At 48.7% G+C, this 21,821-nt stretch overlaps 1 protein-coding gene across 4 annotated transcripts in view; it reads right to left on the bottom strand.

Annotated features, from left to right (window-relative positions):
- SEZ6L (seizure related 6 homolog like) overlaps positions 1–21,821 on the bottom strand; it is a 178,584-nt gene that overhangs the window by 62,392 nt on the left and 94,371 nt on the right. For 3 of the 4 annotated variants that reach the window (XM_032395098.1, XM_032395099.1, XM_032395100.1), the window contains exons 2-4: positions 4,300–5,016; positions 3,101–3,234; positions 608–800 (exon numbers count right to left, since the gene is read on the bottom strand). In XM_032395098.1, coding sequence (XP_032250989.1) covers positions 608–800; positions 3,101–3,234; positions 4,300–5,016 — 1,044 coding nt within the window. The remainder of the gene's footprint in view (positions 1–607; positions 801–3,100; positions 3,235–4,299; positions 5,017–21,821) is intronic. The other variant, XM_032395101.1, reaches the window with a different exon arrangement.

The following is a 21,821-nucleotide window of genomic DNA, read 5'->3' as shown; positions in this document are numbered from 1 at the left end:
AACATTGCAGAAGAAAAGAAAGAGCCGGACCCCCCGGGGTTGAGGCTCTTTACCGGAAGTCTATGGGCCCCCCTGGGGATTCATTTATAAAATTCAGGAGCCGCGAATCTGAGTGGAAAAAAGTGGTTTGTTGGTTTTCCATTTACCTTTAACTGAACTGTGGTATTTCCTTCAACCACATATGTAGGCAACAGACTGTGACCTATTTGTAGAACCTGTGACTTAGTCACCAAGAGAAATCACAGACATTTTTATATCATAGTAGATACCTTGGCATATTTCTTATGTTCCTCAGTACTTTGGAATTATAGTAATTATCAGAGCTGCCGGGGGAGATTATTATTTAATGTGTTAATAAAGAAGCACAGGGATTATGACATCACAGATTAAAACAGTATTTTGACAACTGTAATTCAATCTGACTGGTTTCATTTTTAATTGTGTAGGTTTTATTTTATGCTTTCAAAAACATGATTCTGAGAAGGAGTCCAGAGGTTTTACCAAACTGCCAGAGGGATCCCTGGCATGAAAAGTTTGAGAATCCTTGGCTCCAGAGGGAAACAGCTACCGCTCCCCCCCCCCCCCATTAGCCTTGGTGCAAGCTTACCCTGATAATGCAGCTGAAAAGTCCCAAGGACGTCATCCTGGAAGGTCCGGAAGTAGACAGAGATGGTGTTGGTGGGACTTCGGATAACCTGTCCCTCCACCAGGAGAGTCTGGTTGGCCAGGACAGTCAGGGTGGGACCGTCCACCCCGCGGATGGAGAGCAGCTCGCCGTCAGACAGGTTCACGCTCTTCACCTGCGAACAGGCAGGGGCAGACGGAGAGAAACTCTGAGTTGTGCTTGAGACAGGGTCTTTCCAGGCCGTGCAGCTGCCAGAGGACCCCAGACGATGCCAACACAGGAGCCCTCAGCCAGCCCCTAGTCAAGGGGACAGACAAGCCCCCTTGGAAACATCTAGAGCCCTGGAAACATCTAGACTCCCCTCATCTCCCCAAGGACTGAGGGACCAGCGTGAACCCAAGCTGCATGGCAAAGGTACTGCAAAAATCTGTAAGTGTCCATGGATGAGTCCTATAAGAGAGTCTCCTGCACACTGGCAGCTGGAGTAAGTTCTCCTGGAGATGGTGGGGGGAGGGCAAGGGCTTGATCAGCTTGTGCCTGAAGCCCAAACTCCAGGAAGACAGAATACGGCATTCCACCAGAATGTAAGCTCCACGAAGGCAGGCATTTTTTCCCCATTTGTTCCGTGTCCCCAGTGCCCAGAAGAGTGCTTGGCACATAGCAGGTGCTCAATAAATATTTATGTAGGTTGAATTCATTCTTCCCCTTTCTGCATGAACTGGTAAGAGGGAGTGGGGGGCTCATTTCTAGTGCATTCTCAAAGCCACTTTCTTATGCTATAAAACAGTGGCTCTAACTCCCAGAACTTCCACAAAGAACTGCATACTGGATTTTCCAAGTCCACTTTCCAGATTTGGAGGAGAAAGAGGGGGGATACTTTAGTTGCACACAAAGACATTATACAAGTGGAGTAGGGGCTGTGTGGGAACTTTAGTCAGTTCCCAGTGCCCAGTTAGGATTTTTATGCCTCTCCTAGTGAGGTCTGGGATCCCATCCCCTCTGCCCCTCACCCAAGCAGGGCTGGCCTCCCCCACGAGCCCTTCCTCTTGCAGATTATACACGTTACTCTTTTTTCCTTTTTGATGAACTCCTATTCATTCACCAAAGCCCCACTAAAATTGCCCTTCCCTGTGAGACCTTCCCTGCTACCAAGGAGCTTGCCCGTCTGTGCACTGTGATGCTGTAACATCCCCTATAAATACCCACGAGAGACCTTTTCAAGCATTCTAATGTCTTCTAAGTATGTCTGTCTCAATGATAAAACAGTGAACTCCTTTAGGGGAGGTACTGCATCAGTTTGCACACCACCATGTCCCCCAGTGTAAATAGCCATGACTGGTACATAGTAGGTACTCAGTGAAGGAATTCTGTACCTGGTAAAGAGCTCCATACAGTGTTAAACACCAAGTGGAAGGAAAGGGACCACTGAGTGCCAGATTCGATGGACTGTAACTTTCCTCCAGCTCATTCTAATTCCATGAACATTTATGAAGTATCTACTATGTGCCACACACTGTGCTAAGCTCTGGGGGCTGCAAAGACCACAGGTCCTGCTGCTGAGGGGCTCACCTTTTATCTTTCCCATGCAAATCAGAAAAACTTCCCTAAAATAAAGTTCTGGTTAGGTCACAACCAGCCCAGCTCAAAAACTTTTGATGGCTTTTTGTTGTCCATTAGAAAAAGGTACATATCCAGACCTCCAACCTTGGCCTGGAAGGGTCTGCCACCACGAAGTGGTACGAGCTTTCTTTTCCAGTCCTCTCCTGTGGGGCAGTGAACTGGACAGTTCTCCACTCCCAGGCACCCCTCCTTGTTCCTTTTTTCAAAAATGGGGGGGGTCAGTTGGGGAAGGCCAGGAACTAGGGTGAGGATAATTGGTAACACACACTGAGCTAGGCTCTCTGGCTGAATGCTCTGGGCGTTGTCATGTTTGTACCACCCTGAAAGTCTGTAAAGTAGTAGCATTATCATCTCTATTTTCCTGATGGAGAGACTGACGCTCAGAGAGGTAAAGTCCCTTGCCCAGAGTCACACAGTTTTCACGGGTAGAGCTGGGACTTAAACCCAGATGTTTGAGCAGTATGCCACTCTGCTTTTCCATTCTTCACTTACAGGCAAAATTTTATGAATCAAATTGAATTGGTGGGGCTTCCCTGTGTGTGTGTGTGCATGTGTGTGTGTGTGTGTGTGTGTGTGTGTGTCTGTGTTTGATACAGGGTATAAGAGGACTTTCCTTCTGAGTATAATGCCCCACAATTTATCAACAGGTCCCCCTCCTCCACATATGCTTATTTCAGCTGTGCATTGAGTTCAGAACTCCTATTCATTCAACAAAGCCCAGCTCAAGTTGCCCTGCTTAGGGCAAAGAAGGAACCAAACCAGTTAGGATGATAACAGTAAGCCTGAGTCAGACAACCCTCCGGAGACTTCCTGCTGGAAGAGGCAGGCACTATCTGGGCACCTTTCTGCAGTTACCTGGAGCTCCACACCGTAGCCAGTGTAGACCGTCACGTTGTACGTACACTCCAGGAAGCCGCTGAGGGGCAGCGGTGGGTAGTCACTGGAGTCGATGTACCCTTCAGGATCGGAGAAGCTCACACTGCAGGGAGCTGGAAGAAGGACTTTCATTAGGACATGGAGGACAGCTCAGATGTCATGTCTCAGCTGGGTCGCGGTGTGGCCCCCGGCTTCTGGGACACCTGAATTCACCTGTGCCCCTCCCTCCCACTGCTGCTAATTCTCCTTCAGCCACAGAATCAACATGAAAATCAAAACTGCGAGAGTTGACACAGCATGATTGCTTACTCCATACCACTATGCACCATCTTAACCAGGGTACAGGGCCCACCCCATTCATCCTTGTAGGACCTGACATTTCATTCCCATTTTAGAGATACGTAAACCGAAGCTCAGAGAGGGGCGGTGTCTGGGCCAAGCTCACACAGGGAGCAGGATTCAAACCCAGAGCTTATACTTTTTAAGGAGAGGCCATAATGCATTTGTCCAAAACCCACCTACGATTGAAAAGTTGGTGTCTGTCTTCTCTGTTCGAAGACAGAAAAGAAGACAGAAGTAAGACTGGGACACAGAAGTGCATTTTATCAAGTCTGGAGAAGTACCTGTAATGGTCAAAGTAAAAGCACTTTGAGGGGCGCCTACTGGTGCAGTGGCTGGGCGTCAGACTCTTGCTTTTGGCTTGGGTGGTGGTCTCGGGGTCTTGAGATGGAGCCTGGCATCAGGCTCCACCTCAGGGGGGAATCTGCTTAACATTCTCTCTCTCCCTCTCCCTTTGCCCCTCCCCCCATGTGCGCGCACACACGCGCTCTCTCTCTCAATAAATAAATAAATCTTAAAAAAAAAAGAAGGCACTTTGAAAAGGCTAGGGCCTTCAGGCGGGTTAAAGGATTCTATTCCAAGCTGAAAAGGGTTTGAATCCCACTCTTGAGCTGTGTGGCCTTGGGCAACTTGCTTGATGTCTCTGAGTCTCAATTGTCTCATCTTTAAAATGGGGATATTAATTCTGAGACACAGGGTCAAGCTCACAGTCAATGCTCAATAGATGGTAAGTGATGGTGGGGCCTGGATCTCCTTGGCCCACCTCCCGCCATGCCTTGCACAAGAGTGGGTGCCTCCTGGCTGCAGCAGGAGGGCTGGAGGGTCTGGGAGCTGCGTACCGGGGGCCTGCTCAGTCGTGATGACTGTGGTGGTGATGATGGTGGATGTCGTGGTCTCCTGGCTCTCCTCTGAGGCTGACCCGGTCAGTTCGTTCTCGCCTTTGTCCATTAAGGTCATGGGACTGGCATCTTCTGGGGGAGCCTCGGGGGCGTCATCAGGCGCCGCAGGCTCCCCGGGGTCGGGCCTCTGGGGGAGCGTGTGGGCCATGTAGGGCTGCGAGGTGAAGGGGGAGATCTGCAGGGGTGCGGGCGTCGTGGGGACCGCACCTGCCTTCCGGTCCAGCCAGAGGGGCTCTTCGGAGGCGGCGGGCTCGGGGTCTCCCGGGGGGCGGGGCTTCTCGGTGGCGGAGGAGAGGAGCCCCAGGCCTGAGGATGCAGGCGGGGACGCCGCCCTCTGGACAGCTGCCGTGGAGGTGGCTTTGGGCCGCAGCTGTTTCCTGGCCGAGTTCACCTGCTTGAGCGAAGGCAGCTTCTTCCCGGAGGGGAGGGCGCGCTTGGTGGCGGCCTCCTCCGGCAGCCGCGTGGACAGGGCGGCCGAAGGGGCTGCCCCTTCTAGCCCCGGCTCTCGAAGATCTTCCCCCGACTGCGCTGGATTCAGAGGGGCCAAAGTCACTCTCTCTTCCAGGCTCTCTTTGCTCAGACTGCTGCTACTCCCCAGCGCTCCCGAGGGCAGAAGGGAAGCACCCGAAGGGCCAGTGTCTCCTTCCCGGGGCGCATCTGGGGAAGAGGAGAAAAGACACCTGTTAGCTTGGGGCAGGGGGTGGGGGTTAGATCCTCCAGCTCTTGAAGCAGGGGCCTAGGGTGGCACCCAAAGCTTGCCAAGACACCAGGACAGACATGGGCGCTGCCCCCTTCCCTCTCTCCTGACCCTCCCTCCCTCTCCTTTTCTTTCTCTCTCCCGCTCCCTTCCTTTCTTCCTTTTGCTGACCATGGAGACTTATAGTTGATCCTGCCAGGCCCCAGCTAAGCATTAGGGTTACAGAAACCAAGGGCACAAGAGTCTCACATGCCAGTTGTATATGTACTGAAAGGGGTAATAGGAAAGGAGAAATAATCATATTCGGTGTGATAGATGCTTAGAAAGAGAGAAGCTCTGCATGCTAACAGAGCAGAGACAACAGGCCTCTAACTCTGTGGGGCAGGACCACCGTGTACAGTTGGGCAGGTTGTTCATTGCACAAGCATCTCCCACGAAGGATGAGTTGTAACAAGCCCACGCTCTTTTCTCCAAGCTGTGTGCCCTGGCTCAGGACTATATTGTCCTGGGATTGGGGGGTGGCACTTCTTCTTTTTTTTTACTGAATAATTAAAAATTGACCTATGGGAGACACAGAAAGATTTGAAGATTCAGAATCATGAGACAGGTTCAGAACAGAGGGATGCAGGAGGAGCGTGGAGGCCTAGTTGAGGGGAGCACAAAAGAGGAATACGAGGGGGAGCAGATAGAGGGTGACTGGAGAGAAAGCTGGTAGGGTAGGGTGGTCGCAGGGCCAGGCCTTGCTGGGCACTGTATACCCAGCTACCTGTGATTTATTTTTGCCTTGAATGTAAAACCACCTAGTAATTTTATTTATTTATTTTATTTATTTTTAAAGATTTTATTTATTTATTTGACAGAGAGAGAGAACGAGCAGGGAGAGCAGCGGGCAGAGGGAGAAGGAGAAGGAGGCTCCCTGCTGAGCAGAGAGTCTGACTCGGGACTCGATCCCAGGACCCTGAGATCACGACCTGAGCTGAAGGCAGACGCTTAACCATCTGAGCTACCCAGGCGCCCCCACCTTCTGTCAATTGCAAGCTAGCATATGGCTTTGACGTCCCCGAGCCTCAGTTTTCCCAGCTGTAAAACGGGGCTATTGTTCCCCGTTTCCCAGGGTCGTCATTGTTCAATAGGTTGACACAGGTAAAACGTACCTGCATACGTGCACCTATGGGTGCCCCTCCCACAGTGAGTGCTTAGTGCGCGCCAACTGCTGTCACTGTCTTTGCTATTGTCATTGTATTCGCGCCCTTCAGTGGGAAGCCGGAGCGGTCAGAGCCTCCCCGATGATGATCTCGAGATAGAGAGGAATTACATCCTGGGCTGGAAGCCCTGGGACTGATAGCTGTCCTTGTCGATTTTCTGCAGACAGACACTCACTCAGCCACAGTCTCTGGGCCCTTCAGCACTGTCATTTAAATTTATTTCCGCCACCGTCGGAAAGGCTCATTTACTTTCATGGAGTCGGCCGGCAGTGGCTTAATCTATATAGACTGCAACGGTTTGCAATTGGCATCGACAAATGTTCCTGTTGGGTCACATTGATTACCAGCCAGTGTGCGTGCCAGGCTCCCAGTTGCTCCAGGGCAGGAACCGGCCCGGGGGAGGACAGGGAGTGTGTGCTTGACCCAAGGGCAGATCAAGGTCATTCAGGGGCCCAGCAGGTTTCCTGGTCCGAGGTGGGAAGCATCGAGGCTTCAGAGATAGACCCGGATTCGAATCCCGCCTTTAACAGTCCCCTTGCCACGTGAGCCTGGGCAAATCCATTAAGCCTCTTCTGCGTAACAGAGCTACCCCATCCACCTCATAGGATTAGATCAGATGTGGGTCTACTCCAGAGCTGTGCTTTTTGTGTGTACTGTCACTTTTATTAAATGATTGATGCTGACCATCTCTGTAGACTGTGCAGCGAGTAAAAAGTAAAGGGGCCAAAAGAGAGAGGAAGGAGGGGGAGGGGTCAGGACACCTGGCTCCAGGGCTCCAGCTGTGGTTTGATGCGCGGAGCTTGGATGCACCCGGGGTTGGGGGACCCAGATGGTGCTCCAACTTTGGCCGATCCTCCCTAGCAAAACCATGTGGGTTTCATCTTCTCTCCATCTTCTCTGTCTGTGTCAAGTGGGCAGCCAGACTAGGTCACACTAGTCAGGTCCTCCAGCTCGGACTCTGTTGATCTGGGGAACGATCAGGTAATTGGCAATTATTCTTCGAGTCTTTTGTTAATCTTGCCAGAGAGGGTGGAGTGAGTGCTTTGATCCTGACCCTGGCTTGTGAGTTTTGTTGGGTCCTGTGGCTATATTAGTTTCTGCCCGTCCTTTCACAAAAATGTCCCCTTGATTACAAGTGACAGAGTTGAGGGAGGGGAAGGATGGAATACGAATGATTTAAAGCACATCGGCGTGCCCTTGGCCATAATTATAGCGATACTTATAACGTTTTATTTTTGATTGCTTTGCTGAGAGCTGCGTATGTGCCAGGCATGTGCTAAATGCTTTTTTACCCATTACCTCATTTTATTCTTTCTCAACCTTATTAGGGAAAAATTATTCCTATTTTACGGATGAGCAAAGTGAGGCTGTGGGATACTGAGTTAACCTTCCAAGGTCACACAGCAAAGCTGGGTTTCCAACCTCAGTTTTCCTGATGCCAAAGACCATGTTAGCAGTTTTGTTAAGTATCATGGGGTGCTGTTATCACTGACAGCCTCTCGTCCTTCAACTTGAAGTGGCGGCCCCCTCCAAAGACCACCCCCCAATCCTCAATTTTATTTTGCTTCCCTGCTGGTGGGGTGGACTATAGTGTTTTTCAAATCTCCCAAATGATACCCTTCACCCCTCCATGCGTTCCTTGTTAAAATACACATTTGTTAGTCTCCCTTGACACCTGAATCTCCAGGGGTGGAGCTTGAAAGTGGAGAACTGTTAGAGTCCCCCCCCCCCCCCCCCATGACTCTTATCATCGGAGTGATCAGAAGAGCTCATTCTGGAACCTGTGATCTTGCCTGACTTTCTACCCCGTCCTTGTTAGTTTTGCCTTCGAAGTATTATAAGTTGCAGGCAGCAGGAACCCAGGTGTAGGTCTGGGCCGCAGGTGATGACGCTTTCCAAGTCCTGTGACCTACCCTGGCCACCCCAGCCTGTCTAGATCCAAAGCAGCCCACAAGAGAAGGAGGGAATGCAAGAGAAAGGAGTCCATGATCAACTTCCTCCCCACAGCCCCTGCGCCCAGCTCTGGGTTCCCCACGGTAAAATGGGTGCTAACCATAGCAGCAATTAGGCTTTTTTGGAAGTAAATCTGGCTGGGCTGAGTCAGCTCTTTCCCACCGAAGACCTAACTGCCAAGGGGAGTTGCGGATCCACCAGGTAAATTTCCCTCCCCGCCTCCATGTTGCCTCCTCCTCAGGGTTCACACGTGGGATCTTGCTGGCTGGCTCCAAACTCAAGGCCTTGTTCAAGACAAATGAGTGTCTGTCTGTGGGCTGCAATGTTCGCAGCCAGAAGGCCTCGCTCTCAGCCGGGATGCTGGACGAGGGAGTGCCACGCGAAACCAGGTCCCAGCAGGCATTAGTCAAAATTGGATTCCAGGGCCCTCTCAATCCAGAGACTTAATCACTTGCTCTACGCAGGCCGGCTTTTCCCTGGGGCCCCAATGACCACTGGATTAAAGGAACTCTTCTTTGTCAGAGCCCTTACAATTTTCAATCATCCTAGTCACATCTGGCTGATTCTGCCTTTATCATGTGCATTCAATGCCCCACTCCCGTGCTGCCCATCAATTAATAACTGACAACGTTGGGTGCCGACTTTCTCGGCTGGTTTTGATACTCAGGACAAGAGAGTCAACGCTCTTGGGTACGGTCGGTCCCCGCACTACGGAAGACAGACACACACCGATAACCCAATATGGATATCCAACAGAAGAGACGGGCCTTTAATTAAATACATAGAGAGGTTGCTTTCCCATCTGCAGATGGCACGCTGAAGACGACTGAGCATTTGTTCTCCCATTGAAGATGGGGAGGGAGCACCTCTCCCGTTCTCCCTCTCTCACTTTGATGGGAGAGATGGGGAGATTAGACTGGGAAGCATCCCATTAGAGTCGAAAACGCACCACGCGCTCTGAAGCTGAGGCGGCAGCAGAATGACTGGCGACAGCCTGTCACTGCTTGGGCACACAGTAATGGAGCGGGAAGCCCGGGAAACCACAGCTGGGGAATGCTTCTGCTAAAATGTGCAGTGAAAAGAGCAAGACGTAAAATTCTATGGTGTGTATGAAAACGACGGGAACAACCAACTAAAACAAATTGCAATGCAGAGCTGGTGTTTTGTTTTGCTTCGTTTTACTTTAAGCTATACCAGACTTCATTTTTTTTTAATTTTTAATTTAAACTTAAAAGTTTTTTTAAACTAACATACGCTGTTCTATTTGTTTCAGACGCACCACATATTGATTCAACAATTCTATGCCTTCCTCAGTGCTCATCACGATAAATGGCGTCACTGTCTGTAATGTTGTTACTATATATATAATTTAGAGAGAGAGAGTGGGGGGGCAGAAGGAGAGGGAGAGAGAATCTTTTTTTTTTTGTAAAGATTTTATTTACTGGGGCGCGTGGGTGGCTCAGTCGTTAAGTGTCTGCCTTCGGCTCAGGTCATGATCCCAGGGTCCTGGGATCGAGCCCCGCATCGGGCTCCCTGCTCCGTGGGAAGCCTGTTTCTCCCTCTCCCTCTCCCCTTGCTTGTGATCCTGCTCTCACTGTGTCTCTCTCTGTCAAATAAATAAATAAAATCTTTAAAAAAAAAAAGATTTTATTTACTTACATAAGAGAGAGAGAGAAAGCACGAGGGGTGGGGAGGGGCAGAGGGAGAGGGAGAAGCAGACTCCCTGCTGAGCAAGGAGCCGGATGCGGGATTTGATCCCAGGGCCCTGAGATCATGACCTGAGCGGAAGGCAGACGCTTAACTGACTGAGCCACCCAGGCGCCCCTAGAGAGAAAATCTTTAGCAGGCTCCACGCCCAGCTCGGGGCCTGATGTTGGGCTCGATCTCATGACCGTGAGATTGTGACCTGAGCTAAACGCTCAACCCACTGCACCACCCAGGCGCCCCTACAATATTACTGTAGGAATGGCACCAGCAACATGGCTCTGGATGCCTCTGGGTGGGTTTTTTTCCTTCTACTTTTTGGTATTTTCCAAAATGTGTATAATAAATATTTAATATTTTCTTAAGTGAAAAAAAAACATTTACAGAAAAAGCTGGGTTTAACCGCTGCCTTTAGCACCTAGTGGTGGAGAGGCTGAGGGAAAGCAGATACACATTTGCTATCACAGCACTTCATTCACTAACTGAGTCATGGAACCCCTTTGGGTCTCCCGCTAGGGATGATGATCATTCTTCCCTCATCGGACTGTTCACAGGGAGGACTTTTAGGAGGCAGGACTGGCCGGTGCATCATTTGGTGTATTTTTGGTAAAGAGGACTATGAAACTGTTGGTTACTAGCCTAATCCTCATTAATAATGCCCCATTCCATTGGTGGTTTCTCATACCTTCACATTCCTCAAGAAGAAATTGCCCAACAGGGACAACATCAATAATGAAATATCACATCTTCAAGACTCATGGTTACAAACTGCCCCATGAGAGGACCTGAGGTTCAGAGAGGGGAAATGGGCTGCCCAGGGTCACACGCATGTTAGTAGCAGGAAGGAGACCAGGCTATTTGAGGCTTGAAAAACCACACCGGAACACATCAAACACAATCAGAAACAAAACCAGGACCATCTGGACTGCCCCGAAGAACGTTGATTGGTCCTATGCCTTCTGCGTCTTTCTTTGTTGGGAGACAAGGGGCTGCGCGGTGCACTGTAAGATAGGGAACAGCATCCCTGGCTTCCACCTACTTGGTCCAAGTAGCAACCCCCACGTGTAACAAGCAAATGTGATTTCAGACATTGCCAAATGTCCCCCCAGTGGGGGACAAAATCGCCTCTGGTTGATGACCACCGGCACCGCCCTCAGCACTGAGAAGACCTTCCCTCCCATTCCTGGAGCAGATTGGCTTTGTTTTACTTGGATCATTGACTTCTAGGGTAGAGAAGATCTTAGCTTAATTCCCATTTCATCGATTAAGGAAATTGAATTGAATGAGGGCTGAGTTTCTTTCTCCCATTCACATTTGATCATTCATTCATTCATTCATTCATACGTTCAGTGAGCACCTAATATGTGCCAGTGCTGCACTGGCACCCAGAGGTCCCCCTTGGAAAATGAACAGCTGGAACTGCTGAACACGACCCATTCCTGACAGCCAGGGAGGACCCAGCTCACTCAATCCTGCGGGAATGAGGACCCTCAGGTAGACTCACTGGGCCGCTCCCACCTGGACTTGGAGGAGACTTTCTGGGGGCAGAAAGGGCAGAGGTGGGGGGGTGGGCTTGGGGGCAGCGGGGTTTCATCTACTGTCTCACTGGCAGCCCTGTACCTGTGTGTCCACGTGGACAATACTGATATTCAAATGGTGAGTTACACTCCACAAAGCGTATTGCCTGTTGTCATCTTGTTCCCACTGTAAGCCATCCGGTCAGATTGGCATTTTCTTTTTCCCATTTTATAGATTAAAAAAAAAATCAAGGCTCGGAGAGAGGACGTGACTTGTCTCAGATCATGGAGCAAACTGGGGTAAAGTTGGATACTTTCTGACATTGTTTCTGTGCTCATTCCTCTTTCCCTCACCCTCAAATATTTTTTCCCTATAAAATAATTTAAAAAATGTAAGAATACCTGAAAGGTATGAAATCAAAAGTGTTAAGTACTGCCCCTCCCCTGCCTCATCTACCAATCCTGCCTTCTAAGGGGAACCAGTGTTAGTAGGATTTTGTTTAATCTCCCAATAAAATGTACTGATGTAAAAATAATAAAGTAGTTTTTACCTTAAGAGGTGTGTTAGTGCATAGGGGTGTAGAGAATGGCTTGTGTTCCAGGCTCAGCCCGCTGCTCACTTCCATGGGATCCTGGACAGTCACTTCCCTTCTCTGGACCTCACTGTTCTCGTCTGTAAGGTGGGATTATACCAGTCTTATCCCTTAGTGGCGTTAGAGAGTAAAATGAAATCACAGGGATAAAGCACAGCGCTCATAGAACAGCCTGACAGCCCTCATGAGCCCTGCTGTCACTTTCTATCTGAGCATTCTCAGAGTTATTACATTGTATATATTGCTCTGTCACTTACTAAGAAATGCATTTTGAAATATTCCAGTCACTCAAAAAGAGTTAGAGTAAGGCAACAAATATCCATGTGTATACACCTTTCGCTTAAGAAATAGAATTCTACCTGTATGTCAAAGCCTGTTTCCCTTCCTACCATATGCTCCTTCTCCTTCTCCACCCCTAACCACTGTCTTGAATATGACCTTCAGCATGACCATTTATCAGGTGCACTATTACCATCTTGCTGTTATTTATTGTTGGCATCTATTTATTACACGTCAGTTTCTCTGAATAATATGTGGTATGTTTTAAAACTTTATATAAATGCAGTCATCCCTAGTGAATCCTTCAACACCCTGCTCTTTTTTTTTTTTCCTTTTTTTCTTGCTCAACACTGTGAGGGGCATCTGTGTTGATAAGTGTAGTTTTGATTGATTCATTTTTCACTGCTCTATAGTATTCCTTTGCATTAGTATCTCCCCACCCAATCTCTCACTTAAAATCCATTATGATTAACTTTTCATGTCAGCACCTATATGGTCATTTCATTTTTTAAATAGCTACATTGAAATATAAACACATATTATTATTATTTTTTTAGGTAGGTTCTACGCCAACATGGGGCTTAAACTCAAGACCCCGAGATCAAGAGTTGTGTGGTCCACTGACTGAGCAAGCCGGGCACCCCTAAACATATATGTTATTGAACCAGGCTCTTATCGATTAATATTTAGGTTGTTGCCATTCTCCTCCCAAATAACACTGCAATAAATACATATCTTTGGTGACTGTGTCCAGCTAATTCTTCAGGAGAGTGTCTTAGAAGTTGCATTGATCATCCAAACAGTTAATGTATTTAAAATGTTGGCTGATACTGAAAAAGTACCTTCCAGAATAACCTGAACCTATGTACCCTACTGCCAACTCTACCTGAGAGTGCCGTTGCTTTCCAGCTTTATCAATATATTGCTTTCGGTGACTTTCAACTAGACCATCTGAGTTGGAATGTGGGGCAGCTGGACCCAGGCAGGGTGTGCTTCTAAAATGCCCCCCAAGACTTGCTGTCAACCCCATCCACCAACCACTCACAAGCTGGCACTGAGTAGGGATGGGTCCAGAGTACCCCTCCCCTCACCTGTGCCTTAGTCTCCCCCTCAGGCCCCGCCCCAGAACTGGGGAGGGGGGCAGGGCTGCACCTCCTGGTGCCCCCAAGTCAATGCAGTATTAGTCCTGAGAACTTTGCATTTGCTCCTCCCTATTTGTCATGTTTTGCTGAAGAACGTATGTGAAGAATTGTTTATTTTCGCCAAAGCAGATGTAATAAATGCCACGCTCAGCAAAACAAACAAACAAAAACAAATAAATAAAATTAAATTAAATGCCCCCAAATGGTTCGAGGTGCTCTTTGATTTTCCCTAGTTGCTACTGAAGCTCTGTCCGAAGTCTGCCCTGACCTTTCTTTCCCTTAGCCTCACCACATCTTTACTCAGAAGCATCCAGGAAACCCAGTTCATTTTTCCTTTTTATTTTCAAAGATTTTATTTATTTATTTTTGAGAGAGAGAGAGAGAGAGAGAGCACAAGCAGGGGGAGGGGCAGAGGGAGAAGTAGGCTCCCTGCTGAGCAGAAAACCTGATGTGGGGCTCGATCCGAGGACCCTGGGATCATGACCTGAGCCAAAGGCAGACACTTAACGACTGAGCCACCCAGGCGCCCCCAGGAAGTCCACTTTAAGGTGCTTCACTGGTACATCTCACAATGGCTGGAGTTTAGGTAACAGATCAGGACAGCGATCGGTGGCCAATGAGGGCTAGGAAGAGCGTGTGGTTGCAAAGGGTTCACAGCAAAAAGGGCTCCATCTAAACTGCTATGGATTTCTAGGTCAATGGGCTGTGTGGCCATGTCCCAAAGCAGAGGGACAGCTATGGTCGTGACACACCCACTGGGATTGTACAAAGTGTTCATAACACAAAGTACTGTTGGAGGGAGCAAAAGTCTGGACACGATGCACCTGTCCATCTACGGGCGGCGGGTTGCATGATTGTAGAGGCCCACAATGGAATACACGCAGGGGTCAAAGGAATGAGATGAAGTCACTGCTGAATAACATGGAGAATTACCTGGCAAGAATGTTCAAAATGATAAGTACATCTCTCCTTTGACTCAACAAGCTCACTTCGGGGAATTTATCCCGCAGAGCGTTGTTCGCCCACTTGCAAAATGATGTCCGTGCAAGGTTAAACAATGCCATGTTGTTTGTAGTAGCAAGACTCCAAGGCAAATCAAATATGCACCAGTAAGGTTAAATCAATTATGGAGCATCCAGACAGAGTGCCATGCAGCAGCAAGAGGGGAACGGGGAAGCTCTCTGTGGCCCAAAGAGGAGAGGTGGCCAGTTTCTGTTATATTAAAAAGCAACGTGTGCAGAGTTTGCTGCCTTTTGTGTAAAAACGGGGAGAGAAATAAGACTTTACGTGTTTGCTTTGCTACTGTGTGAGTAAAGAAACTTGGAGAGGAGACCCAAGAAACAAATGATGCTGGTACATATTATGCTGGTAGGAGAGGTGGGACATTGGAAATAGGATGGGGTGTCAGGGCAGGAAGAGAATTTTCACTATATACCTTTTCACAGATATAGATCTATGTATGTATGTATGTGTGTGTATGTATTCAGACATATGTAGGTGTATGCATGTGCGTCTAATAAATAAAATATTACTTGTTCAAAGACCATGCAACTGAACAGTAACAGAAAGAACGGCAGAGCTGGTGTGCCAACACAATTCAGTATCTAGTGAAAAAGAAATCGAAGGAGAAGAGTGGATATAATAGGTCTCGTGTGAGTGGGAGGGATGCATTTGAACAAGGGGACGGGACTCCCTCCGCAGAGCAGGACGGCCGCTTGGGGCTTCAGAGAGAATCACATTTGATTGTGCATCATTTTATACAGTTTGATAAATTTGCGAAATGCATGCTATGTTTATAACAGTAATAATTAGTAATAATAGTTAATAATAATGATGAACTCCCTGAGCTTTGTCACTCCAGGTTCAGAACAAGCCCCAGCCTTTCTTGGGGTTTCTAACGGCTCTTGAACTTCCACAGGGGTGGGGAAACCAGCTTCGCTAGAGCAGGGAGTCCCCAAGGAACAACACGCAGTCTCTACCTCTCCATCGCTCCCTTGCTTCCCAGGGAAATGAGGGACCATCTGATTTGAGGTATTAGGGAGGGAGGTATTAGGGATGTCACTGATATCCACTGTGTCCTATTCCCAGGGCAGAGCTGCTGGACTGAAAATCTGGCAGTGGGGTCCTCTCTCTCTCTCCAGACTTCTCCACTTGTCTACTTGTGCCGGGAAACCCCAAATCAAAGTCACTTGGAGAGGACAGAGTGTAGGTGTCCAGCAGGGGTCTGCAGCCCAGCTCCACCAGGAATTAAGCTGGTCCCATCTGGCTCTTTTTTCTATTTGTCAGTTGATCGAAATCAGAGGAGAGAATCGAGGAGGTAGGTGACCATCCCCACTCCTCCCTGCCTGCTGCTGACTAATTAGAGTCCAGAGTCTCAGGAGAACCTTCGACTGGGTCTCCCTGTCTTGTTTATTTTACTCAGGTTAAGCACAGGTAACCTGGACCTCACCTAGCCCATCGTGCCCCTCTAGGGAGTACTGCTTTTGTAGTTACATCAGACGGTCCCTGGTGGTCCTCACCTTTGGCAAAATGGCTGGGAATCTTCCTATATGGGTAGGCCATCCGCCACAGCAGATTTCCTGCCACATCCCCAAAACTCAATCCCCAATCAAGATTTGTACCAGATGAGCCTTTGGAAATGATCTAATGATCAGATTTTTAAAAAGATTTAATTATTTATTTGAGACAGAGAGAGAGAGAGAGAGCAAGCAGAGGGAGGGGGAGGGGCAGAGGGAGAGTCAGAGAATCTCAAGCGGACTCCTTGGTCGGTGAGGAGCCTGATGCGGGACTCGATCTCACGACCCTGAGATCATGACCTGAACAAAAACCAAGAGTTGGACACTTAATTGACTGAGCCACCCAGGCACCCCTCAAATGATCAGATTTTGTGTTTTAAGTTGGCAGCAAATCATTTGGTGTGGGTGGGTAGTACTTTAAAGATGTAAAAATCAGGCCATGAAATCACTGTCTAAAACCCAAGAGCTTCTCACCATGCTGAGAATGATATCAAAACTCCCTTCAATGAGCTACAATGCCTTTTGGATTCTGGCCTTGGACCTCTTTCTCCAAAACCACCTTTTACCATCTCCCCCCTCAAACTACGGTATGACTGCACGCACTTTTTTTTTTTCCTGCTCCTTAAACCTTCCAAATTCTTCCTGTGTCTCAGGGCCTTTGCATGTGCTGTTCCCTCTGCCTCAAATTCTCTTGTGTGTTATCTTTGTTTGGCTGGCTGCCTCTGGTCATTCAGGTCTCAGCTCGTCTTCTCTAAGACACCCCCTCTCCCATCACTTTCTATCTCATTCTCCGCAGACTGCTTACTGCAAGCAGAGCTACTCCTGATGATGTGTTTCCTTGTTCTTTGTCTGTCTCCACAAGATGGTCCACACCCAGGCAGCAGGAATGAAGTTGGGACAGGCAATGCATCCTTAATCTTTGGATTCCTGCAGTGCTCATTTGGCAGCCAATGACTATTGAGGGGAGAGGACAAGAGAAAGGGTGCCTTGGGGGCACTTAACAAGTGCTTAGGAGCTGATGAAGTTGCCTTCAAATCCAGAAATTCTAGAATTCTGGATGTGGCTGTTCATGGGTGGTGGGGATCAGGGTGCAGACATTACTAACAGAAGATCAAGTGCCCAGGGGTCATCCTGGTGAAGGCTACTATGGTCAGGTCCTCAGCCTTTTTATGGATCAGCTGGCTTAAGCTCCTTCCTTTTCACCCAATTTTCTCCTCAACACAAATATGGACAGATTTCTATTCCTGTCCTCCTTCCACCTGGATGTGAGTTAACTGGCAGGGAAATGGGTGGCAGGAAAGAGGAAGGAGGTTGGGATCATTCTCTGAATCATCTGTGATTCAACCCCTCCATCATGAGGGCACAGGAAAAGCCCAAGACTCCCAGCAGATGGTGGCAGGAAGGGAAACTGAGTCCCTGAAGCAAAGCCTTACGGCATCCTCCCCTAGGCGGTTCACCCTCCGTGGGAGGGGATCAAACCTGAATATGGGATCAAACTAACCAGGACCTAGCAACCATCTCCATCAGCCTCAGACATCCATCACTCTGGAAAAAAGTCATCAAAGGTGATTATTTACAGGGCGTTGCATTTTCGCAGACAGAGCTCGGTAAACGTCTAAGGCCGGCCAGACCCCACAGGCAATCTGGCACCAGGGTTGAATGGGGAGTTGGATGAGCTCAGTTTTTCATTTTTACAATGCACCAAAGAATCTCAGTCCCACCATGAGAGAAGTAAAGGTGGCAAGTTGTATCTTAAAAAGACATTTTTAGATATCCCTTTATTCCCAAAGCCATGGTTATGAAAACCCTGCTTCTCTCCCGGACTTTGCTTTGTAACTGCAGCCCGTTCTCTCCGCAGCGGCCAGAGGGATCTTTCCAAACCACCCCCTTCCACGGGCCGGTGGTCCTCCCTGCATTTATTCTTCTTCCCTTGACTCCTAACACTACCAAAGAGATAAGTCACAGTGTTAATCACACTATCATACTTGTCTGGCTTCTCTCTTGTCTTCCCCACTGGAAGTAAGTTTCCCGAGGAGAGCGAGCACCTCTGCCTTACTCATCACTGCCTCCCTAGGATCTATCCCACGGCCATGGACCTGACACACAGTAGGCCCCTCACAAATATCTCTACTGGTTGAGAGCAGACTCAGTGTTTTAGAGAAGTCCATCTCTTTAAGAGGGACTATAGACTAGTACACTATATTACTGCCTATCATAAAAGTGAATCCATGGTAAACTTAATCCTCGATAAACATGCTTTGGTTTACGATATGGTGTCTGGAGAGAAGTTCTAGGTGAATGTACACAACTAGTTCTAATTGCAAAACACGTTTCCATCTCTGCAAGCAGAGAACCCGAGGGGAGCCTGTCCCCATAAATCCCATGGTTGGCTCCAGCCACGGGAGGGCAAATAGAAGCCCAACTGGTGAGTTTGCTTGTTGCTGTCTTCATTCCGGAGCTGCCCACCACGCCATGGTCACGTGGATGGAGGAGATTTCGGAGCAATGTGTGCATCACCCAGGAGAGCACATCAAACTCCTGAGTCTGCTGCAGAAACCCGGGGACCACAGGGGACTTGCAGCAGATGTTGAAATGGCCAGCTTGTACAGGCAAGAAAAGACTCTTTCAGTGTCTTGGCTACTAGAGTAATTATCTGATAATTGTCCTCTGCGAGCTGGCTTCTTCCCCCACGAATGGGCCTCCTTTGTAACTCGTGTTGGGTTCAGAAAGCCTTGAAAATTCTTTTATGTCCAGTTACCTCTCATCAGAGCGGTGGTTGGGCAGTGCATCCCTCTCCCCTGTGAGTGAGCCCGGGGAGCTGTTGGCTCAGGGCTGCCATCCTGCCTTTGTGCCTTTAACGATCCGATTAACTGTGGATGACACCAGTGCCAGCCGATTAGCATTCAAACACTTCTCTCCCTTCCCACCTCCATCCCGCACCCACCAAACTCCATTCATGTCTCATGGTGCTGACTTCGTGATTTCTTGCCGGTGGTAGTCGGCAGGAGGAGAGATATAGGGTGTGATTTACTTGTGATTTCTTTGTGTACAGGAAAATCAGTGAGTCACTGGGAGCAGGGCTGGGAGACAGGCACGAGACAGCTCAGAGAGGAACCCCAGGTGGGAAATCTATCTAGAGTCAATTACCTATCTACTCGCAGAGACACATATAATACTTGGGAATGAATCCAGATGGTCTGCAAGTGACTTTAAAGACATCATGAGTAAGTTTGCAATGTCTCTTCACCTGTTTGCTCAGATTCCCAGACAAGAACAAAGAGCAGATCGGCATCCCAGCACGCTTACGGGGACGGGCTCAGAGGCGGAAAAGATGGGAAGATGGGCACACCTGGGCTTGGGCACTGGTTTCGCCACCAAATTGCTATGTGGCCTTGAGCAAATTCCATCTCTCAAAGCCTTGGTTGTTGGCTTTGTGAAATGAGGGCAGTGATCTTTGCCTGGTCAACCTTAGAGAGAGAAAAATTGAGGAGATTGGTGGGGAGAGCTGTGTGTACGACTGAGTTCTGAGATGTTTAACACACTTTTTACAACTTTAAGACAAATCACTTTGTTTCTTTTAAGAGATGAGGCCGCTCCTCTCTTCAGACAGAACCTGGACAACAGTGGCTTTATTTGCTGGGGCCAAATAAAACATGCTCATGGCTTCACCTGCGTCATTGAAATTTTTCTTTTCCTGAGAAGTGTCTGTTTTTATCTTCATTTTAATGACGAGGAAATGCTGGGGAGTGGCAAAGCCGGGACTAAAACAGGGCTGTCTGACCCCCAAACCCATGCCCCATTGAGGCGGGGAATGGGCTATATATTTATTCCAGCTGGCCCCCGAATCCTAGGCTGGCTGCTTCCGAGTGAATGCTGAGTGCTGCCTGCGAACAAACTAGCACAGGATCTGCTCCAGCTATGAGGTCCCCAGAGACAAAGGAGTACCCCACGAGTAGCAGAGCGCCAGGTGCTCCTCCTGAGGACTGGATAGTAGAGAAAAGTGAGAGACTAACCTTTTAAAAAGCAGAACCCAAAGGTAAGGGAGCTAGCTTAGCATACCCATTTTAGAGATAGGCAAACCAAGACCTGAGGTGCAAAGGGGAAAGTTCTGGATCAAGAAGGTGAGGATTCCTCATTGACTCTCTCTATGCACTCTGGTCAGAGTGTGTTCTCATCTCTGGGCCTCAGTTTTATCCTCTGTTATAATAGAATAATTTCTTCAAATAAAAGCTTAAGCGGAATGACACTCTCCAATGATGCAGTTAAGGATAACTCAGCAGGTTGGGATTGTCCACACCCTGCACATTTTAAAGAAAGATTTGGCCCTTGCCCCCACTCCTGGGAGAGAACTTCAAAACCATTGGAAGTATCCTGCCTGATAGGAGGTCTTCATTTACGTGGAGGTGTTGGGCTCCGCCTGGTACTCTATGCTTCCAACATGATTTTTGGGTGGCGACCTTGGGCTTAGCATCAGTTTGACCTCTAGGGGAAATGGACACTAACATCAGCCACGTGGGTAGTGGGTCATGGCTGTGTGATCAAGCCCCAGTGGAAACCCTGGACACCAAAGCTCAGGAGAGCTTTCCTGGTTGACCATACTCCATGGATGATACACAGCACCTCATGTGGAAAGTCGGGGCTGTCCACAGGACTCCACCGGGAGAGGACAACAGGGGATGTATGCCTGGCCTCTCCCAGACTCTGCTCTCTGTGCCTCTTCCCTTTGCTGATTTTAGTCTGGGTCATTTCACTGTAATAGACCAGACCCCTGGGTTTGATGGCTTTTCTGAGTTCCATGAGTCCTTCCAGCAAATTACTGAACATGGCAGTGGTCTTAGGGAGCACTGAACCCCCAAATCAACCACAAATTGGACCATATGGATTGAATCAGGATGGGGGCAGGAGTCTGAGAGCTGTCCTATGAGGCTTCCCCTTTCCTGAACCACCTTTGATGAGGATGATGATGGTGGTGGTGGTGATGACGGGGGATAATGGTGGTTAAGTGCCTGCCGCATGTCAGCTCCCATAGTAAATGCTTTTACACGGATTATTTCATTTACTCCTCTCAACACCTTTGGGAGGTGGATCATATTATTACCCCCATTTTACAGATGAGGACACTCACACCTAAAGAAGTTTGGTCACTTGCTCAAATCAGCACAACTAGTGGTGGGGTTGGCAGTGGAACATAATTTGTAAAGCACCGGGCAAGATGGTCTCTCATATCCCTTCCAGATCAGATGTCTCATGGACACATGATTCTAAGGGATAATTTATCTTTGGAGGCCATGGCTGATAATTCTTGGGCTTGGGGGAAGAAATGGTTTCTGCTTATTCCCACTTCTCTGCTCTCTCACGTGATTTCTTCCATGCCAGGTGCACATCTGCTACCTCCCGGGCCAGCTTCAAGGGCGACTTGGGTGCCCAACAGAAATCATTCCATTCTATTCCACCCATCCCATCCTATCATATCCTATCCCATCCCACCCACCCCATCCCATCTTATCCCATTCCATCCTATCCATCCCATCCCATTTGTCCTATCCTATCCTGTCTTATCCCACCCATCCCATTCCATTCCATCCATCTTATCCAACCCATCCCATCCCACTCATCCTATCCTATCCCATCCTATCCCACCCATCCCATCCCATCTCATCCCACCTATCCCATCCCATCCCATCCTATCTTATCCCATCTATCCCATCCCATCCCACCCATCCCATCCTATCCCATCCCATTCCATCCATCTCATCCTATCCCACCCATCCCATCCCACCCATCCTATCCCATCCCATCCTATCTTATCCCATCTATCCCATCCCATTCCACCCATCCCATCCTATCCCATCCCAT

The sequence above is a fragment of the Phoca vitulina genome, unplaced genomic scaffold (genome assembly GCF_004348235.1).
Source record: "Phoca vitulina isolate PV1807 unplaced genomic scaffold, GSC_HSeal_1.0 scaffold82, whole genome shotgun sequence".
NCBI lineage: Eukaryota > Metazoa > Chordata > Mammalia > Carnivora > Phocidae > Phoca > Phoca vitulina.
Note: the sequence above shows the minus strand (reverse complement) of the source record. Positions and strands in the feature narration are given on the sequence as shown.